Below are 19,015 nucleotides of genomic sequence, written 5' to 3'. Positions count from 1 at the left end.
CAGCAAAAAAAAAAAAAACCTTAAGAAGTGGTTTCTTTAGCCCCCCCCCCAGACCGATACTTAGTCAAACAAGAGGACATACCTAAATAACACCTAAAACTTCTCACACCTGGCCCTCAATGGTGAGATGTTAGGTGGCGATCACACCAAAATTTACATACGTAGGCCTTTCATAAAGTTGGAAAACAGGAACTATGCTATTAAAATATAGGCAACTGTTTGATCATGTGTTGCAACGTGCCCCCTACTGGTCGATATATGCATTTGCACATGCTGAGAAAGACTTTTGTAACAAAAAAAAAAAAAATTGCAAATGCAAAAGTTCCTAGAAGCCCCCCCCCCCCCCCTTAAAAAAAAAAAAAAAAAAAAAGAGATGTTCCAGCCTCCACCACACAAATGTGACCAGCTGTAGCTGGAGATGGAATTTGGGTTTGGAGGGTAAAATCTGGAAAAAAAATCTAATACAAATTGTGCATATCTGTCCTATTTGCAGATCTGTAAAAAGCAGCAGATTTACCCAATGCAAATAATTTTTACTTTCTTTATTGTCAGCTAACATTTCAGAGCAACCAGCAGTGGAAAATAAAACTATTTTGACAACTGATATTTAAACCTCCTACTCTATAGCAGAAATCTGCATGGTGTTGTGGAATCATCATAGTCCTCTTTACTTGACCATTGCAGAACATTATTCAAAGTGGTTGCACTCACATTAAATACAGCAGACATATAATAGAACATAAACCGATTTCAGAAACCTGATTCCACTTGATGGTATAGGGTGGCCTTTTTCAACCACGGTGCCCAGACACCCAGGGGTGCCTTCAGGTTTCTTCAGGGGTGCCTTGACAAAATTCAAAAAATTGCTCAAATATTGTATACAAATCAAAGGGTGGATCAAGCCTGCCTTTTAATTCCTGAAAGCCACAGGTTTTCATCGTGCATCATTACAACCTTCTATTCGCTGGCCTCCTAACAACCAATGACATCCTCGGTTGATAAAGAGGACGTCCGGCGCCTGTATAGCATCCTTGTTTGCCCCCCCTCCTTACACCCCTCTGTCAGCATTAAGGTCACATTAGCTGAGAGAGGAAGAGAAACATTGGAATACTAGTCAGTACCTATGTGCAAAGGTGTGTTTTACTTTGAAAGAATATATCATCTCTAACATTGGGTGTCCTACATGTGTGGATGTTGCTGCAATATGTAACACTATTAGTGTAGTTTAGAATGGGGTGCCTCAACATTGTGCAGAATTTTAAAGGGCGCCTTGACTGAAAAAAGGTTGAGAAACACTGGTATAAGAGGGAGGCTACACAGCTGGAAAGTTTCGTAATGATGGTCAACCTTGTTTCCTGCATCAGGGCCTGGAATGAACCCACTATTCCTCATTTCTCAGTATATCTTTCCTAGCAGACAATATTGTTAATTTATAGCTCTACAATTCTCTATATTTTCTAACATCAGAACTTCAACACAATCTGCTCAATGTATAAAATAAAGGATATTGCTGTGTCTCTTACCGTGGTGCTCAGATGCAGCCTGCTTCTATCTATAGGTTTTGTAGACACAGCATGTACACCTGTATACATATGGTATGCAGACATAGTAATCAGCTTAGCTGGTTTGCCCTTGTTATATCGTCAGTGTAATTCAGTTAGTTTGGCTGCTGTAAGACAATCCTGGTAGCCTAATAAGTGTAGTCATAGCAGATGGAATCAAGAATGACCGAAAAAGACAAAAAGTTCAAAGCCACCCATTGATATTAAAGAAAAGTTGTCACTAAGCTTCAAAATTGAAACTACGCAAATTAGTAAAAAATGCATAATCTGATCAGATTTATAGATTTAGGGAAAAGAACACATCAAAATGATCAGCAAATACAAAGATACAGGCAGCTGAAGTTACGTGTAAATCTTTTTGTAGAAATCAATTTTGTATTTGCCTTCTCTCTCCACTTTATTGGTCTATTAGCCTGCCTATCACATTTAAGGACTAGGGATGAGTTAAGGTGTGTTCAGACATGAATCCAAACCATCTGAGCTATTCTGCTGTAAAGCTATCAAAACCGACATCCAATCATAGGTGGCAGAGGCATTCCCTAGCCTTCACATATGCAACGGGCATGTATACATATGGCTAAAGGGCAGGGAATGAATTGGATGAGATCATCACTGTTAGGCTAGGTTTAAAATTGCATCTAAACCCGCCGCTCTTCTGAAGAGTGATTTACCTTGGTGTCGCTATTTAGAGTTGATTGACAGGTAATGAGGAGCAATCACACATATTTTAACCCCATTTTTGCGGAACAAATGCGCATCTGCAGCACTTCCCCATTCACTTGAATGGATCACATTCAGCAGTCTTGCCACCTGCTAATCGTGTTAATTTGAATACTTTTTACTGTGGCCACAAAACAAAGTATTGCAACCACAGCATGTGAACACCACTGTTCCCTACCATTGCAGTTCAAGGAGGGGCAGTTGGCGGGCACATTTTTAACGCTTACCAAATGCACGTGTAAACGTAGCCTTAAAGTGGGGCTCCTGACTTAATAGTAGGACACTTACCTGTCCATGAATCCAGCGGCGTCCTCACCCGAGCCAATTTTTCAATCAGCTCTTGGGTGCTGCCTCTGCAATCTCGGGTAAACCGTTCCCTACTGTGCATGAGTGAAGCGTGCTGCACTTTGTGAATGGCCCAGCGGCAGGGGAAGGAGCGGGGGGGCTGAATTTTCAGATGGGTTTCCTGCGGCATAGTCAGCAAGAAGTGGGAGCGAGTACCTGTCAAAACCAAGTACCACTCCCCCCTCTCCCTGAAAGGTGCCAAATATGGCAGTGGAATGGGGGAGGAGGCAAATAAACAGCGCTTCCCCTATTGGGTGGAGCTCCACTTTAAGGACCAATAGGGCTAAACTTTGGATTTGCTTATAACTTCAATTGATCATTTTGACTTGCAGATTTCACTAAAGCTGACCTCTGCATATATATATTTTATATTTTTTCTTCTATGTCATATAGGAACTCCACATATGGTGTCATAAACATATGGAAGGAAATAAGCAGCACATAGTGTAATTCCGTAAAATATCCACAAGGTTTTATTTAGGTTGCATTTACATGAATGACTTGAACAAAAAGGCACATCAGATCATCCAAAGCCGATATTTTACGGAATTACACTATGTGCTGCTTATTTCCTTCCATATGTTTATGACACCATATGTGGAGTTCCTATATGACATAGAGGAATATACCTGGTACCTCTTTTCTGGAGGAGGTGATCCATTGGAATTATTGCTTTAGCGTGTGTGGCCGTTCCATTAAGTTGGAGGCCTAAGCTTCTGGTAAGCTGCTATTTTGCTACTCATATTTCACGGGTGTACCCCTGCCTCTATCTTTGGATTCAAGTCTTCGGGTCTATCATCACCTCTCTGGGACTTTTTATTATCACATTTTTTGGAACACATTTATGGACTTCTTTGTTCACTGTGCATCTCATGTCACTTAACGTTTCACTTTGATATATGGGTTACACCATATTGGATAGCGCTGCACTATTTTTTGATTTATATTGTCGATCTTACTATTGATCAAGTGTTTTCAGCTGCTTTCACATTTATTTATTTTTTTTACTTATTTCATTCACTATTAGCGCAGGAATTTTTGTGTTTTATTTTATATGTATTCTTGTGCTTTGTCTTGGTTGATGACAGGTACACTTTAATGATTCAGTTGCATTGTCATGCACAATCTGATTGCAGTGATCTTTTAAATAAAAAATCATTATATAAACACATTTGAGCATTTATCTTTCCCCACACTACCTAAACTTAGAAGAAACAGGTTTTGGCATGAATTCAATTTAAAATAATGTTTCTTTGACATCCATATACTGTAGCGATTGTATTTTTGTTGGAAGATTGAAGTTTTGCTCCAAGTCACTGAAATGAAAGCCGTGATGTTCTATGGCAGAGAATGAATATCACGCTGAGTGTCTGTCATAGCTTAGTGCTATTATTGGATTAGGATTTACTCTTTTCAGCTTTGAAATAGAATTACCCCACCACGGAATATCTGTAATCCACCAGAAGCGGGAGAGAAACCTATCAGGAGGAGGATCACCATTTTCACTAAATATCCATCACACGATGGCTCATAAAAAAAAAAAACTGAAGTCAAGGATAGCTTTAGCTTTAGAGCTGCCATTGGTTACTTGACTTTAGGCAATGGCCTCTGGAATGTCATCCTGATCCTGACTTTACTATGTGGGTAGCTGCTAATCTGGAATAATCATGTATGATGGGAGTTCAGACATTTTGATTTCTTGGGATAAAATTAAAATGTTTGCCCGGTCCAATGTAAAATTTTAGGTGTTTAAAGAGGAAGTACAGTTCATTTTAAGTAATTGCAAATTTAAAATGATTATTACAGTCTTCACCTTAAAGGACGCATGCATTTTTAGTAAAATACTATTCACTCTCCTTAACCTGAATTAGCCTAGTAGTAACCTCCTCCGCCAGACTGCTTATCTACTTGTTCATAACAGCCTTAATTCCTGTTTGTCTCCAGCTGTGTGAGCCCGTGCAGCAAGTTCCAATATACTAGAATAGGGCCTTACTCCAAGGGTTTCCCATCTAAAAAAAAGGAGAAAGAGAGAGAAAAAAAAACAATGCAATTAAATAAATCTATAGAGCAAAACAAAGTGAAATAAAGAGAGAGAGGAGAAAGTGAAGAGAGAGAAGCAAAAAACAAAACAGAGTGAGAAAAAAAAAAAGATACAGAAAAAGAGAGCGAAGAGGAGAGAAACATAGATAAGGAAATAAAGATAGAGAGAGAGACTGCCATCTACTGCCCAAATAAAAAATATAATCTCCATATACATAATTCCATAATTTCCTATATCCTTAATCTAAATAGGTTGTACAGCAATGTAAATCCTGGCTAATGGGGTTCCTGGATGGTGAACACGCTCCTTAGTGTAAGACACCACTGGTGGGGTTTGTGGATGGTGAACATACTCCTTAATGTACAGTCAGGTCCATAAATATTGGGACATCGACACAATTCTATACAGCACCACAATGGATTTAAAATGAAACAAACAAGATGTGCTTTAACTGCAGACTTTCAGCTTTAATTTGAGGGTATTTACATCCAAATCCGGTGAAAGGTGTAGGAATTACAACAGTTTGTATATGTGCCTCCCCCAAAAGTAATGGGACAATTGGCTGCTCAGCTGTTCCATGACCAGGTGTGTGTTATTCCCTCATTATCCCATTTACAAGGAGCAGATAAAAGGTCCAGAGTTCATTTCAAGTGTGCTATTTGCATTTGGAATCTGTTGCTGTCAACTCTCAATATGAGATCCAAAGAGCTGTCACTATCAGTGAAGCAAGCCAATATTGGGGTGAAAAAAACAAAACAAACCCATCAGAGAGATAGCAAAAACATTAGGTGTGGCCAATTCAACTATTTGGAACATCCTTAAAAAGAAAGAACGCACCGGTGAGCTCAGCAACACCAAAAGACCCGGAAGACCACGGAAAACAACTGTGGTGGATGATGGAAAAATTATTTCCCTGGTTAAGAAAACACCCTTCACAACAGTGGCCAGATCAAGAACACTCTCCAGGAGGTAGGTGTATGTGTGTCAAAGTCAACAATCAAGAGAAGACTTCACCAGAGTGAATACAGAGGGTTCACCATAAGATGTAAACCATTGGTGAGCCTCAAAAACAGGAAGGCCAGATTAGAGTTTGCCAAACAACATCTAAAAAAGCATTCACAGTTCTGGAACAACATCCTATGGACAGATGGGACCAAGATCAACTTGTACCAGAGTGATGGGAAGAGAAGAGTATGGAGAAGGAAAGGAACTGCTCATGATCCAAAGCATACCACCTCATCAGTGAAGAATGGTGGTGGTAGTGTCATGGCGTGGGCATGTATGGCTGCCAATGGAACTGGTTCTCTTGTATTTATTGATGATGTGACTGCTGACAAAAGCAGCAGGATGAATTCTGAAGTGTTTCGGGCAATATTATCTGCTCATATTCAGCCAAATGCTTCAGAACTCATTGGACGGCGCTTCACAGTGCAGATGGACAATGACCCGAAGCATACTGCGAAAGCAACCAAATAGATTTTTAAGGGAAAGAAGTGGAATGTTATACAATGGCCAAGTCAATCACCTGACCTGAACCCGATTGAGCATGCATTTCACTTGCTGAAGACAAAACTGAAAGGAAAATGCCCCAAGAACAAGCAGGAACTGAAGACCGTTGCAGTAGAGGTCTAACAGAGCATCACCAGGGATGAAACCCATAGTCTGGTGATGTCTATGCATTCCAGACCTTCAGGCTGTAATTGACTGCAAAGAATTTGCAACCAAGTATTAAAAAGTGAAAGTTTGATTTTTGATTGTTAATCTGGCCCATTACTTTTGGTCCCTTAAAAAGTGGGAGGCACATATACAAACTGTTGTAATTCCTACACCGTTCACCTGATTTGGATGTAAATACCCTCAAATTAAAGCTGAAAGTCTGCAGTTAAAGCACATCTTGTTTGTTTCATTTCAAATCCATTGTGGTCTTGTATAGAGCCAAAAAGATTAGAATTGTGTCGATGTCCCAATATTTATGGACCTGACTGGAAGTCCTGGCTGGTGGCATTTCTGGATAGTGAACATACTCCTCAATAGAAGACCTGGTTGGTGACATACCTGGGTAGTGAACATACTCCTCAATGTAAGACCTGGTTGGTGGCATCCCTGGATAGTGAACATACTCCTTAGTTTAAGACCTTACTGGTGTGATTCCCGGATGGTGAACATACTCCTCAATAGAAGCCCTGGTTGGTGGCATCTCTGGGTAGTGAACATACTCCTTAGTTTAAGACCTTACTGGTGTGATTCCCGGATGGTGAACATACTCCTCAATAGAAGCCCTGGTTGGTGGCATCTCTGGGTAGTGAACATACTCCTCAATGTAAGACCTGGTTGGTGGTATCCCTGGATAGTGAACATACTCCTCAATGTAAGACCTGGTTGGAGGGGTTCCTGGGTAGTGAACATATTCCTTAGTGTAAGACCCTATTGGTGGGGTTCCTGAATGGGGAACATACTTCTCATTGTAAGACTTGGCTGGTGGGGTTCCTAGATGGTGAAAATACTCCATAATGTATGATATGGCTGGTAGGGTTCCTGAATGGTGAACATAGTCCACATTGTAACACCTAGCTTGGTGAAAGAAGGGTGACGCCTTTTGTGGGAAAAAATACTAGCCAGGTGGCAAATGTAGGTGTAAGAGTACCAATGCACAGCAAGAATTACTGAGGACTGTTGGGACCTACCTCTTATCTGTTGCTATGCAATACATTTTGCGGGTACACAACAAATTTTATTCAACTTTCATACTGTTTTCACTGTTTTTATTTCCTTACGTATTCATAGTGGGGAGATTTATTTATTAAACAGAATAGGAATTAAGGTCAATTCTCACCAACAGGGGACATAGACAGCAAAAAAAAACCTGGGAAATGTTCTTGCCTATTTCCTTGTACATTCAAAAAAGCATGTCAACGTACAAAGGCAATGCACATTGACACATGACAATGCATCTGCCTAATGCTACAAAAAACACACAAATAGATCTAAACAGCCCTTAATGTCTGAGTCTGATAGCAAAACAAGCTGTTTCTGTAAATATAAATGTCACAAAGTACCAGATGAATGCCTTTGTTACTGTTTGTTAAAAAGACAGTGACAGTGATAACAATGCGTGTTGTTTCTTTACATTTACAGAGAATCCGTGAACTTGAAGATAGGATAGAACTTCAAAAACGACAGCTGAAAGAAATAGAAGAAAAGGTAAAGGAGTGTCACTTGCACATTATTGTATTAAGCATTTGGCGGTGTAAGTGATGTGATGTGTCTGGTGTGTAATTTACTAATTAGACTATTAAGATGCTCTGAGCAAAGCACACATTTAGATCCGGAGAAATATCATTAAGCCAAAGCAGTGGTGACAGTGTTACAGAATGTCAGGGGAATAGATGTGACTTGCTTACAGAGCCAGGCTAGTAACCCCACATATATTAATTGAAAGAAAGATAAATGCTATGAAATGTCCACACTGAACTGCTTGTGAATCATTCTTATTATGTTCCTTTTGGCACTTAAAGAGACATTCTATTTTTTGAGAATTCTAACTTATACTGATTGCAGACAAAAAGTGCCAGAATTCCACTTTGTACTGTGATTGTTGTAACAAAACAAAGCTGAAAGGAGATATTTGATGAACAGGAACCTTCTGTATTGGTATCAGCAGCCTTGAATCTGTCTACTATGTCTCTCAGCATGAGATGTTCTAAAGCAGTGGTCTCCAAACTGCGGTCCGAGGGCCAGATGTGGCTCTTTGCTTGCCTTTACTGTATCTGGCCCTTGGGGCACTATTCTCCCACTGATATGAAACACTATTCTGCCAACTGATATCAACAAAAGGGCATCATTTCTCCCATTGACCCAACAATGGGGCACTATTCCTCCCAATGATACCAAGGATAGGGCACTATTCCTCCTCTAAGTGTGCTGATGTTTACTCCCACTGATGCCAGGAAAATTTCCACTCCAGTCTGGCCCTCCTAAAATTTGATGGACAATAAATTGGCCCTTTGTTTACAAAGTTTGGAGACCCCTGTTCTAGAGCAATAGTTTCCAATATGAGGCCTTTTGTTTGCTTTTATGTGGCCCTTGAGACATGATTCTTGCTATAGACACCAACAATGGGGCATAATTCCTGCCGCTGACAACAGCGGGGCCAAATTCCTTCCACAATAGGGTACCATTTCTCCCCCTAATATCAAAGATGGGGCATTGTGTACCCCCACTGGGCACAGTCCGCCCCCCCTAAAGTCTGAAGGACAGTAAACTGTCCCTTTGTTTAGAAAGTCTGGAGACCCCTGTACAAGAGACATGAAAGGGGCTGATTATGGATGAGCTCAGGTGCATTTGCATCATAGTCCGAACCCACGTGAGTTAACCTCCCCAGGAAGCTATCACTGTACTATGCCAATCATAAGTAGTAGAGATATTCCCCTTCCCCCAGCAGCACATATACACCCCCTGTATGAGAAGAACTGTGGGCAGAACCCAGCAAGCCCCACCCACTGCAGGCATTGTGTTCTCTTGGCGAGGGCGACTTCATTCACCAACAACCCCCTGACATGGAGAACACAATGGCTCAGAGGGAGTTGTCTGGGAGGTTGGGGGAATGGTTGGACTAAAGAAATCTGCACAAAGCACAGTAAAGCCTTTTTTAAACATAAGGTGTTCTCATTCTGTCACATATCCTAAAAATAAGTAGATTATTCCTCATTTGAGGACAATAGGTACACTATACAAACTTTTCCAAGGACTTTAGGTTATACCGTCTTGTTTGTTGAGTAATGCAAGACTCAATCCCCCATCAGCTGTTATAGCTCTTTTTTTGTCCCTGTTGCAGATTTTCACTCACTTGGTGAAATTGTTGTCACCGGGAAAGAAAGTAATGAGAAATCCCACAGAGCAGAAAAAAACATCAGGGGTTATCATACTTCCATACAATATAAAAAAAAAAAAAAAAAACAGGTTTTGGCTACACATACACTAAGGGCATTTATCAAAATGTACTTGTTCTGATAGTTTATTGAATTAGTTTCATTAATAAGACCAATATTTAAACACCACTAGTTAGACTACAAATGACATAGGTCATGGTACTCTAAATAGTGGTATTTAAATATTGGTATTCATTCATTATTATGTTACCACAGGTGAGAGGCTTGTGGGCCCATATGGTATAGTAGTTATGTGTTGGATAATTTTTTACTTAACATTAATATAACAAAGAAAAAGTTTGATTTCTGTGAACTGGATTGGATTTTTCTTACTGATCAAAAACATAAATTTGGTTATCAAATGGCCCATCCAGTGCCCTCGATTTGCAGGAGGTACAAATCACTTGCTATATCAGTTGATCCTGTTGTTTCCGGTATGGTCGGCGTATGAATGACGGCGTATGCTCTTCTTGTAGAAATATTTTACAAAATTATGAAACTTACTTCTCTGCTTCTCACTGCATTTCTTCTTTTTTCTTTTTTCTGTTTTGTTTTGATCTTATTTTATAGTTTTTGTTCCTTTTTTTGTTTTTCTCACTAGCATTCATTCTGTGGCCTTGACGATTTATTCCAGCAAACAAAGATGGTTGGTATTTACTGAACATTATTTTTATTTGATACTTACTGATTACTGCGCCATCTACTTTGCAATATTGATAGCAGCAGAGCTATTCAAATAACTGTGGCTTTTTGATACTTGAATGTAAACGTGTACAATGCATCCAAAATTCTCTTTATAGTGTATCTAAACACAGTTATTTTTAGTCTTCAATTCACCCTCTTTGTTTGACCTGGTGACTACTGTAATTGGGACTGAAAGTGAGGGAAAATCTTCTAACAGGGGCATTTGCTCCGGCAACAGCTGTCTAAAAGAAGATTTCTTCTGGCTACGTCTTTCAACTTAGAACAGGAAGTGAAGGGACATCTCCCCCATTAACGGAGATGCTAAAAAAACTGAGAGAGGAATAAACCATTCCTTGCCCTATCCACAATAAAAAAAAACAATATTTTCTCTTCCGTTCATTGAGGACACACTTCCTGGTATTCATAACCATTAGGTTATTCTGCCTCCTACAGGATTAGGACACTAGGCAGAAAAAATTCTGGCTACACCCATGGGCAGTCCCGGAGGGTATACTCCCTCTCTCTGCTATAGCCACTCAGTTTTTTTTCTGCCTGGTCAGGAATGAGGATGTGATTCCTTGCTGGGATCTCTGGTCCTGGCAACATTTTTTAGATAGGAAATTATTTCCTCCTGGATTTTTCCTGTGAGATCTACAATCAATTGCCGGACTGGGTGACAGCTGGATAACTAGATCCCACTTTGGCCAGCGAGTGCGCACAGACCTCAGCTCCGCGCTAGGTCAGCCGTGACATAGCCCCACTAGATGGGGGCTGGCCTGCGAGTTAAACGCTTCCCAAAGTCGCATACGACCAGGTCTCGGCCCGAGTCACAGCGCTCCTCCTGGCCGACAGCCCCCCATTTCGATAAAGAGGAGTTCTGTCTGGAGCAGTGCCCACCTGGTTCCTGGTATGGTAAGTAGCTGTCCCCCCTCTCCCCTGGAGGGTTTTGGGGTGGACGCGGGCCCTCCCTTGGGACAGTGGGACCCCCGGTGCCCCTCCTTTCCGCAGGCATCTTTCCTTGCCGAGTCCCTCATCCTGCCCCCCCTTCCATCTATGCTGGGGCTGTTTGTGTGCTATGGCCACTTTCCAGGGATGGGGGCAGGGCACTGACTGGTGATGGTGGCGGGGGGGTGCGCTGCCGGTGACTGGACAAACGACTAAGTGGAGAGGGGCGGGGGGTTGTACCTTACGAGGGTTCCTGGATCTGTCCTTGAGGCCTAGTCTCCCAATCCTTGGTCCCTGTATGCCTCTTGGTGCCACGCGGGGCCGCCATTTTGTTGTAACCTGTGTGTTCTATACACAGCGGCCATGTTTGTGTAGTTGGGTGGCCATTTTGCTGTGGTTTGCCATTGAACATAGCGGCGGCCATGACAGTGGAGTCCTGTGGTTGGCGGTGGGAGCCCTCCTCATCCCCTGGTGCTGACACCAGAATCCTTTTACTTCTTGATTCCCGCACTTGTAGTGCAGATTATCCTGGTGGCTGCAGGTGCTTGTCTCTGCGGGTGGTGAGTCTGGTGGGGTCCCTCTCCCTCTCTGCTGAGGATCACTTGGTGCTTTGTGCCTGGCCTCTGGGTGGTGCTGCCAGCACGGTGGGTGTTGTCCCTTAGCAGTGTTTTACACTTTTGTGGGGTCCGCCTGATGACTCATGGAGTCTTTGGAGCACATTTCCCCACTTGATCCCCTCTCTGAGGCTGCGGAGCCTTCGGGGTCCCAACTATCCATCCATGCACTGACGGCGGTCCTGGAATCCCTTGTGTCCCGAGTGGAGGTGGCTTGCGGGCGATGCGCTAGCAAAAAGCACCCCCCCTTCCCCTGCCTCATCAGATCCTGAATCTGATTTGGCCTCCGCATACGTGGGTCACCCTGCTGGGTCTGCAACCATGAGCTTGGAATCCTCTGATAGTGAGAATGATTCCTCCACATCTGGGACCGTGCATGAAAAGGCGCTGGTGGATGCACTGATTGTATCTGAGCGTGAGACCCTGAAGATGGAGGACACAGCTGGGTACCCTTTGGCACCCACAAGCCATTCAGAGTGGCAAAGGTGTTTTCTTTCCCTGCCTATTTTAACAGAATTGTTGCTAAAGAGTGGGGACGACCAAAGTGTGGGGTCCTCAAGCTGTTTACTAGGCATTACCCCCCTATGAAGATTCCCTTCTTAAGAAGTGGACTGTGCCACCGGTGTTGGACCCTCCTGTTTCCAGATTAAACAAGGCAACCATGATTCCGGTTGAAGAGTCCCCGGCCTTTAACCACTTGATAACCGCCCACCGCATATAAACTGTGGCAGGCTGGCTCAGCTGCGCAAATTGCCGTACCTGTACAGTGATCCACGGTAACAGCTTCCCCCTGCCTTTGTCGAGCTGGCGGACTAGCTGGTCCAGGGGCTGCAGTTTATCTGTGATGCCTCTTTGGATGCAGCTCCCCTGATGGCTCGCCTCTCTGCTTTGGCAGTGGTCCTTTGGCATGTTTTTTGGCTCAAGTGCTGGTCTGCGGATCAGACTTCAAAAGAGGCTTTTTTCATCCCTCAGGGTCGACTGACAAGGGCTCGAATTGTTTCAGGACCTCTTTAGGAGGATCCAAATGAACCTGGTCTGGCCAGCCAAGATCGGGCTTCTCCAGACCCGCGGACAAGGCTTCTTCAGCATGAAGGTGCTCCCTCACCCGTATCGGGGATGGGGGGCCATATTCGCTGGTTTCTGGACCCGTGGACTTCCCTGGTGCAAGACAAGTGGGTCCACAAAGTCATTTGGTCTGGCTACAAGATTGAGTTTCACTCTTGTCCCCCAGCAAGGTTTTTTCCTTCCAACTTGTGCCTGTCCCCAGACCGCTTACAGGGCTTGTTTGGGGCAGGTACAAGACCTGTTCTTTCAAGGGGTGATTGTCCCGGCTCCGACTTTGGAACGTTTTCAGGGTTTTTACTCAAACCTGTTCACGGGCCCCAGGACAGAAGGCAAAGTGCATCCAATCCTGGACCTCAAGGCGTAAACTGCATTGTGCGGGTACAGAAGTTTAGAATGAAGTCCATTCGAACAGTGGGGGCATCCCTGCATCAGGGGGATTTCCTCGCCTCTATCGATATCAAGGATGCCTACCTTTACATTCCAATTTGTGCCAGTCACCAGTGTTGTCATCGCATTTCTGTGGGGGAGGAGCATTATCAGTTTGTGGCGTTACCCTTTAGTCTCACCTCTGCTCCGCGGGTCTTCGCAAAAGTGTTAGCCCCGGTGCTAGCCTTGAAATGTCAACGGGGGATTGCAGTACTGGGCTACTTGGACGACCTCCTTCTGCGAGCAGAGCCCCCTACATCTCTGGTGGACAACCTGGAGATCACAATACAAACTGCGGGAGTTCAGCTGGATTCTGAACCTTCAGAAGTCTGCTCTGGTTCCGTCCACGAAGATGGACTATCTGGGTCTGGCTCTGGACTCGGCCTTAGCCAGAGTGCTCCTTCCTCTGGACAAACTCCAAAAATTGCAGGCTGCAATTCGCCTCCTGCTGTCCAACAGATGGTCGTCCCTCCGGACTTGCATGCGGGTGCTGGGCCTGATGGTGTCTACCTTCAAGGTGGTTCCATTTGCACAGTTCCAATACGAGGTCCCTGCAAAAGGAGATTCTGGCCAAATGGGACAAGACTCCGCAGTCTCTGGACAATCAGATACGGCTAAGTTGGGGAACAAAGAAGTCACTGGTACACCGATCTGGTGCAGCTGGTCGCCGACGTTTCTTGGAAGCTTCCTCTCAGGGAGGATCTTCTGTCCCAAGGACTGATCTTTCATTCTGCTTTACAGTCGCTGGCTTTGATGGCTTGGCTGTTGAACGCCAGGGGCTGAGGGATACGGGTTTATCTGAGTCAGTGATTCCTACACTGTTGAAAGCTAGGAAATCTACTTCTAGGAAGATCTACCATCGTACGTGCAAGACGTACATTGCGTGGTGTTAGTCACTCCTTCTCAATAGCTCAGATCTTAACCTTCCTTCAACGGGGGGGGGGTTGAACAGAAATTTGCCTTGAGTACCATCAAGGGCCAAGTGCCGGCTTTGACGGCCACACACTCTCTTCTGTTGTGTACCTTCCTCAAGGTGTCCGACATTTGGTTCCTCCAGAGCCGTCGCCGTTGTCGCCTTGGGATCTGCAGAAACCTCCTTTTATCCTGTCGTTTACCTTGCCTGGTGATTCACAGGGATAAGGTCGTTCTTCGCCCTTGTCCATCATTCCTTCCAAAGGTTGTCTCTAACTTTCATTTGAATGAAGACATTGTTTTGCCTTTCCTTTGTCTCAGGCTTAAACATCTGAAGGAAATTACCTTGCATGTCTTGGATGTGGTCCGGGCAATTAGGGTGCACCTGGCAGCTACCGAGTCTTTTAGGAAGTCAGACTCTCTATTTGTGATCACGGATGGACCTCAAAAAGGTTTGTCCGTTTCCTCTGCAGCCATTTCCAGATGGATCAAATAGACGGTGGTTCAGGCCTATTCCATCAGGGGTCAGGATCCTCTTTTCCCTGTCAAGGCGCACTCTACTGGGGCGCTTTGTGCCTCCTGGGCTTTCCATTATCAGGCATCAGTGACGCAGGTTTGCAAGGTTGCCACCTGGTCGTCGGTGCACATTTTTAAAGTGGATGTATGGGCATCTGCGGATGCTTCCTTTGGCCGCAAGGTTTTGCAGGCTGCTGTTTAAGAGGACCTGATCCTCTTTAATGGTGTATTATTTTTTTTTTTCAGGTGGGCTCCGGTTGTTTGGTTGAGCCCCTGTTTCCTGGTTGGCTATTGTTTAGCCTTGGAGAACTTTTTGGTTGTTCCCATCCCTCATGTTCAACACTGCATTGGAAAGGCCCAATGGTTATGAATACAAGGAGCTGTGTCTGTCAATGAACGAGAAACAGCACCCACCCCTCTGTGGAGTTATTCTTCTCCTGACACTGCATGTTACAAAACGTGGCTATAGCAGAGAGAGGGAGTATACCCCCTGGGACTGCCTATGGGTGTAGCCAGAATTTTTTTCTGCCTAGTGTCCTACTCCTGTAGGGGGCAGTATAACCCAATGGTTATGAATACCAGGAGCTGTGTCTGTCAATGAACATCAGAGAAATGGATTTTTACAGTAAGTCAAAAATCCCATTTTCGGCTTAAAGTGTAACTCCACTTTTGTTGAGAAAAAAACATTCCCCTCTGGGTGATCTATATACATTACAAGGATTATACCAACCTTTGTTGCAGATTCCTACCTTGTGTTATTCTGAAGAAAACCCTCTGTGTTTCTCTGTGCCCTTTTGGGAAAGTGAATCCAATGGGAGTGGTTTCATAATTATCAATCAGCTGCTGGGCCTGCATCCCTTTAGATGTGTCCAATATTGGGAGTATTTCACAAAAGCACGTGATGTTTCTGGGGGGTGTTCAGTACACATTCTGTGTACAGGACAACTCCAGGTAGCCATATTGCTTTGAAATTTCAGAAAATTACAGAGCTGCAGATTGAAAAGGAAAGGTAATTTTTAATAACATTCAATTACAATATGACTTTTGTCGCAATTGAATACGCTATATTATTTCTCCCATGAAAGTAGAGTTACCCTTTAAGGATTACTTAAAAGGGTGGTTCACACAAACATGATTTTATTCCTAGAAGATGTATGACGGGCTGAATCACTTGCTGAATTTTTAGAAGATATCCAGTTACAATTTCAATATATACTCACTGGCCACTTTATTAGGTACACCTGTTCAATTGCTTGGTAACAATGAGGTCCCTGTACTCCAATGGTGTCCACAATCACTAGATCCCAAACAGAGCACCTTTGGGTTGTGGTGGAACGGAAGACTTGCATCATGAATGTGCAGCCGACAAATCTGCAGCAACTGCATGATGCTATCGTGTCAATAAAGACCAAAATTCCTGAGAAATGTTTCCAACACCTTGTTGAATCTATACCATGAAGAATCAAGGCAGTTCTGAAGGCAAAAGGGGGTCCAACCCGATATGAGCACTGTAGCTAATAAATTAGCCGGTGAGTGTGTGTGTGTATATATATATATATATATATATATATATATATATATATATATATATAAATTTATATTGTATACAATATACAAATAGTGCAGTTGTTTTAAAAATAATAAAATACTGATCTGGCTGCAAATATAACCTTCTACTTGGTGATATCCCCTGAAAACCCATGTCTCTTAGGTCCAGCACCAGTGTCTCCTGGATTGAAGGAAATTGGTCTCAGAGATAGTGAGACCATTTATAATTGCTCTGGTAGGTAGACCCAGGAACTCAAGTGCAGAGATCTTACCACCAGAGTCGTCAATAGATGAATAATTGTTATGTGGTTTAACACTTCAGCATCTTGGGTAGACTGACCATTTAACCACACGAGGGCATAATATTAACAATGAGCCAGTGCTTGTACTGTTGGGGTGGTTTAAAATAACAGCGAAAAAAACATTGATGTAGACCAAGAAATAATCTCTCAACTTAACTGCATTAGGTAAAGTGAAAGCTGATTGGCTGCTATGGAAAAAAGGAGAAAGTAGAGTAGAAGACCTGTCAAGGTCATTTTCACAATTTTGTTGCCCAATAAAGGTGAAGAATGGTTGAAGTAATATATACAGCATATACAGAATATATGAGTGCCTGGACACCCACTATGGAAACATATTAGTAGATCTTTGCAATTCAGGAGCAAACAGTGTTTATGTATAAAGTTTAATTTTGGACATATGCGGTTTGTTATTGTTAAGTGTCATTATGCCAACCACTGCTCATGCTGCTGTAAGTACATAACAGAGCCAATTAGGCATACCTTGGCTCATAGCTAACACAATTTAAAACATAATAGTAAAGCTAACAAGAAACAGAGTACATTAGGTGCTAACATCACCCAACATATTAGTAGGCTCAAGACCATGAAATAGGAGAAGTCACAGAAGGTACAGTTGAAGAGGCACTGGGTTCTCATTTAACGTACAAAGGAGATGAAAAAAGGCACCTTCAATACAACTACCATCCTAGGGGGGACACGGGGAGTTTTATAGGGGGCTGTGGAGACCATTATTCCATCCAACACTCACCATCCGAGTGAGATATTTGGGAGTCTCAGAAGTAGCATTTCCCCAAGATCTCACAGTTTGACCATCAGAACTCTCTGGAAGGTAATGCTGACATAGCCTTCCCAGGGGGCAACTGGAAGGCACTGACTACATTACCAGTTCCTTGGAAAACCAGGAAGGACATTCTTCACAATGTAAGGGGCATTCTGTTCACTTACCACCATTGTAGGGGGGCCCTATTCCTATTATCCACTTATCTAAGAGGATCATTCTCACACTGACCACCAATGTAAGGGGACACTTCTCCACTAATTAACAATAGGTTTGTCATTTATGCACCGTGCCTTCCTTTGCTTTACAATAAAATACTGGCCAATATAGGGGCAGGAGGTGGAATATGATATTTCCTACAGCTTTCTAGTAATCTATTTTCTTTTTTTTTATTGCAGGGTTTGAAAAGAGCACATGGGGTAAACATCTGACTCTTCTGCAACTGCCAAAACAGACACTGATCTCATTTTATTTTTTAACCACAGGACTGGCCTGAGCTGCCAGACGACTCTTTAAATTATAAGTTTTGTACCTATTTAGTTTTTAACTGGACTAAATTTGTTGCACAGCAATAGTCCCAATATTCAGAGACTCTAACAAAATGGATGAAAACATAGTAAATAAAAAAATTAATAAATGCACAATGGCACTAAAATCTCTTTATCTTTTTTGCATTTCCTATGTCATTTTTTTATTTTTAGCTTCTAAAATGATGCCCTCAGTTTTCTTGAACAGGTTTACAAACCGGTGTATCATTTTTTAGATGATTTTATATCTATGATTACTTCAAATTATTTGGTTTGTGTTCAGTTATATCAGAGACTAGACACTTCAATGTTTTTACATGAACAGAAAAAAATTAAAACATGGTATCCTTAGTATAAGTCCAGACAACGACCCTGATTTACTGTTTACTCTCAAAGGTCATTTTCACTTTGCAAATATAATTTTCAATTATCTTCGTGAATGAGGTGAAACAAAAGACCCAATCATGTGCAAATACAATTTTAAAATGTACTTTTGCCCCAACATGATCGATTAATTGAAGTGCCCACAACTGTGCCTTATTTAGTAAGTAAAGTGAAAATTCCCTTACGCCTAGTACACACTTTCTTGTTTTCGTTCAACCCAGTGAGCTGAACGGAAAAAACTGAAGCGCTTGGAAGGAGATCCTGTACTAACAATCAGGGGTTAGTACAGCGATCCCTCTGTTGAGCTATTGTGTTCTGACACAGGGATGGCCCCGACCATCGGATGCCGATTAGGCAGACCTTTTTCAGTCATGCCCCTTCAACAGAAGCCTAACATTCGGTCGGCTTCTGTTGGACCGGCTGCAGTACACATGGGCTGAATGTCATCCGGTTTCTATTGAAATGGCTGATACCACCCGATATTCGGCCAGTGTGTACAGGGCTTTAGCTTAGTGAGTGCAATCACGAGCAAGTAGAACTCCAGTTTATTTTCCGTTGCACATATTTGGGCACTAAGATGAGTGAACATTCATTGAACATGCTCTACGCCTTTGGTAAAACAACCTCAAAGTATTAACATGGTTTACAATGACATTTTAGCAGAATAATAAATTATTGAATATCCAAAACAATAATGCAAAATATAAAGACAAAAAAA

The 19,015-nt window shown here is 42.7% G+C and overlaps 1 protein-coding gene across 7 annotated transcripts in view; it reads left to right on the top strand.

Annotated features, from left to right (window-relative positions):
* Nucleotides 1-18,030, top strand: part of JAKMIP1 (janus kinase and microtubule interacting protein 1) — a 292,916-nt gene extending 274,886 nt beyond the window's left edge. For 5 of the 7 annotated variants that reach the window (XM_082266556.1, XM_082266551.1, XM_082266553.1 and 2 more), the window contains 3 exons: nucleotides 7,804-7,869; nucleotides 10,198-10,242; nucleotides 17,785-18,030. In XM_082266556.1, coding sequence (XP_082122682.1) covers nucleotides 7,804-7,869; nucleotides 10,198-10,242; nucleotides 17,785-17,817 — 144 coding nt within the window. In that variant the 3' untranslated portion in view covers nucleotides 17,818-18,030. Of the gene's footprint in view, nucleotides 1-7,803; nucleotides 7,870-10,166; nucleotides 10,243-17,784 lie in introns of all 7 variants that reach the window. The other 2 variants (XM_082266555.1, XM_082266554.1) reach the window with 1 other exon arrangement.
* The last annotated feature ends 985 nt before the right edge of the window (nucleotides 18,031-19,015 follow it).

This window comes from Pelophylax lessonae (genome assembly GCF_965119305.1).
Source record: "Pelophylax lessonae genome assembly, chromosome: 1".
Taxonomy (NCBI): domain Eukaryota; kingdom Metazoa; phylum Chordata; class Amphibia; order Anura; family Ranidae; genus Pelophylax; species Pelophylax lessonae.
Note: the sequence above shows the minus strand (reverse complement) of the source record. Positions and strands in the feature narration are given on the sequence as shown.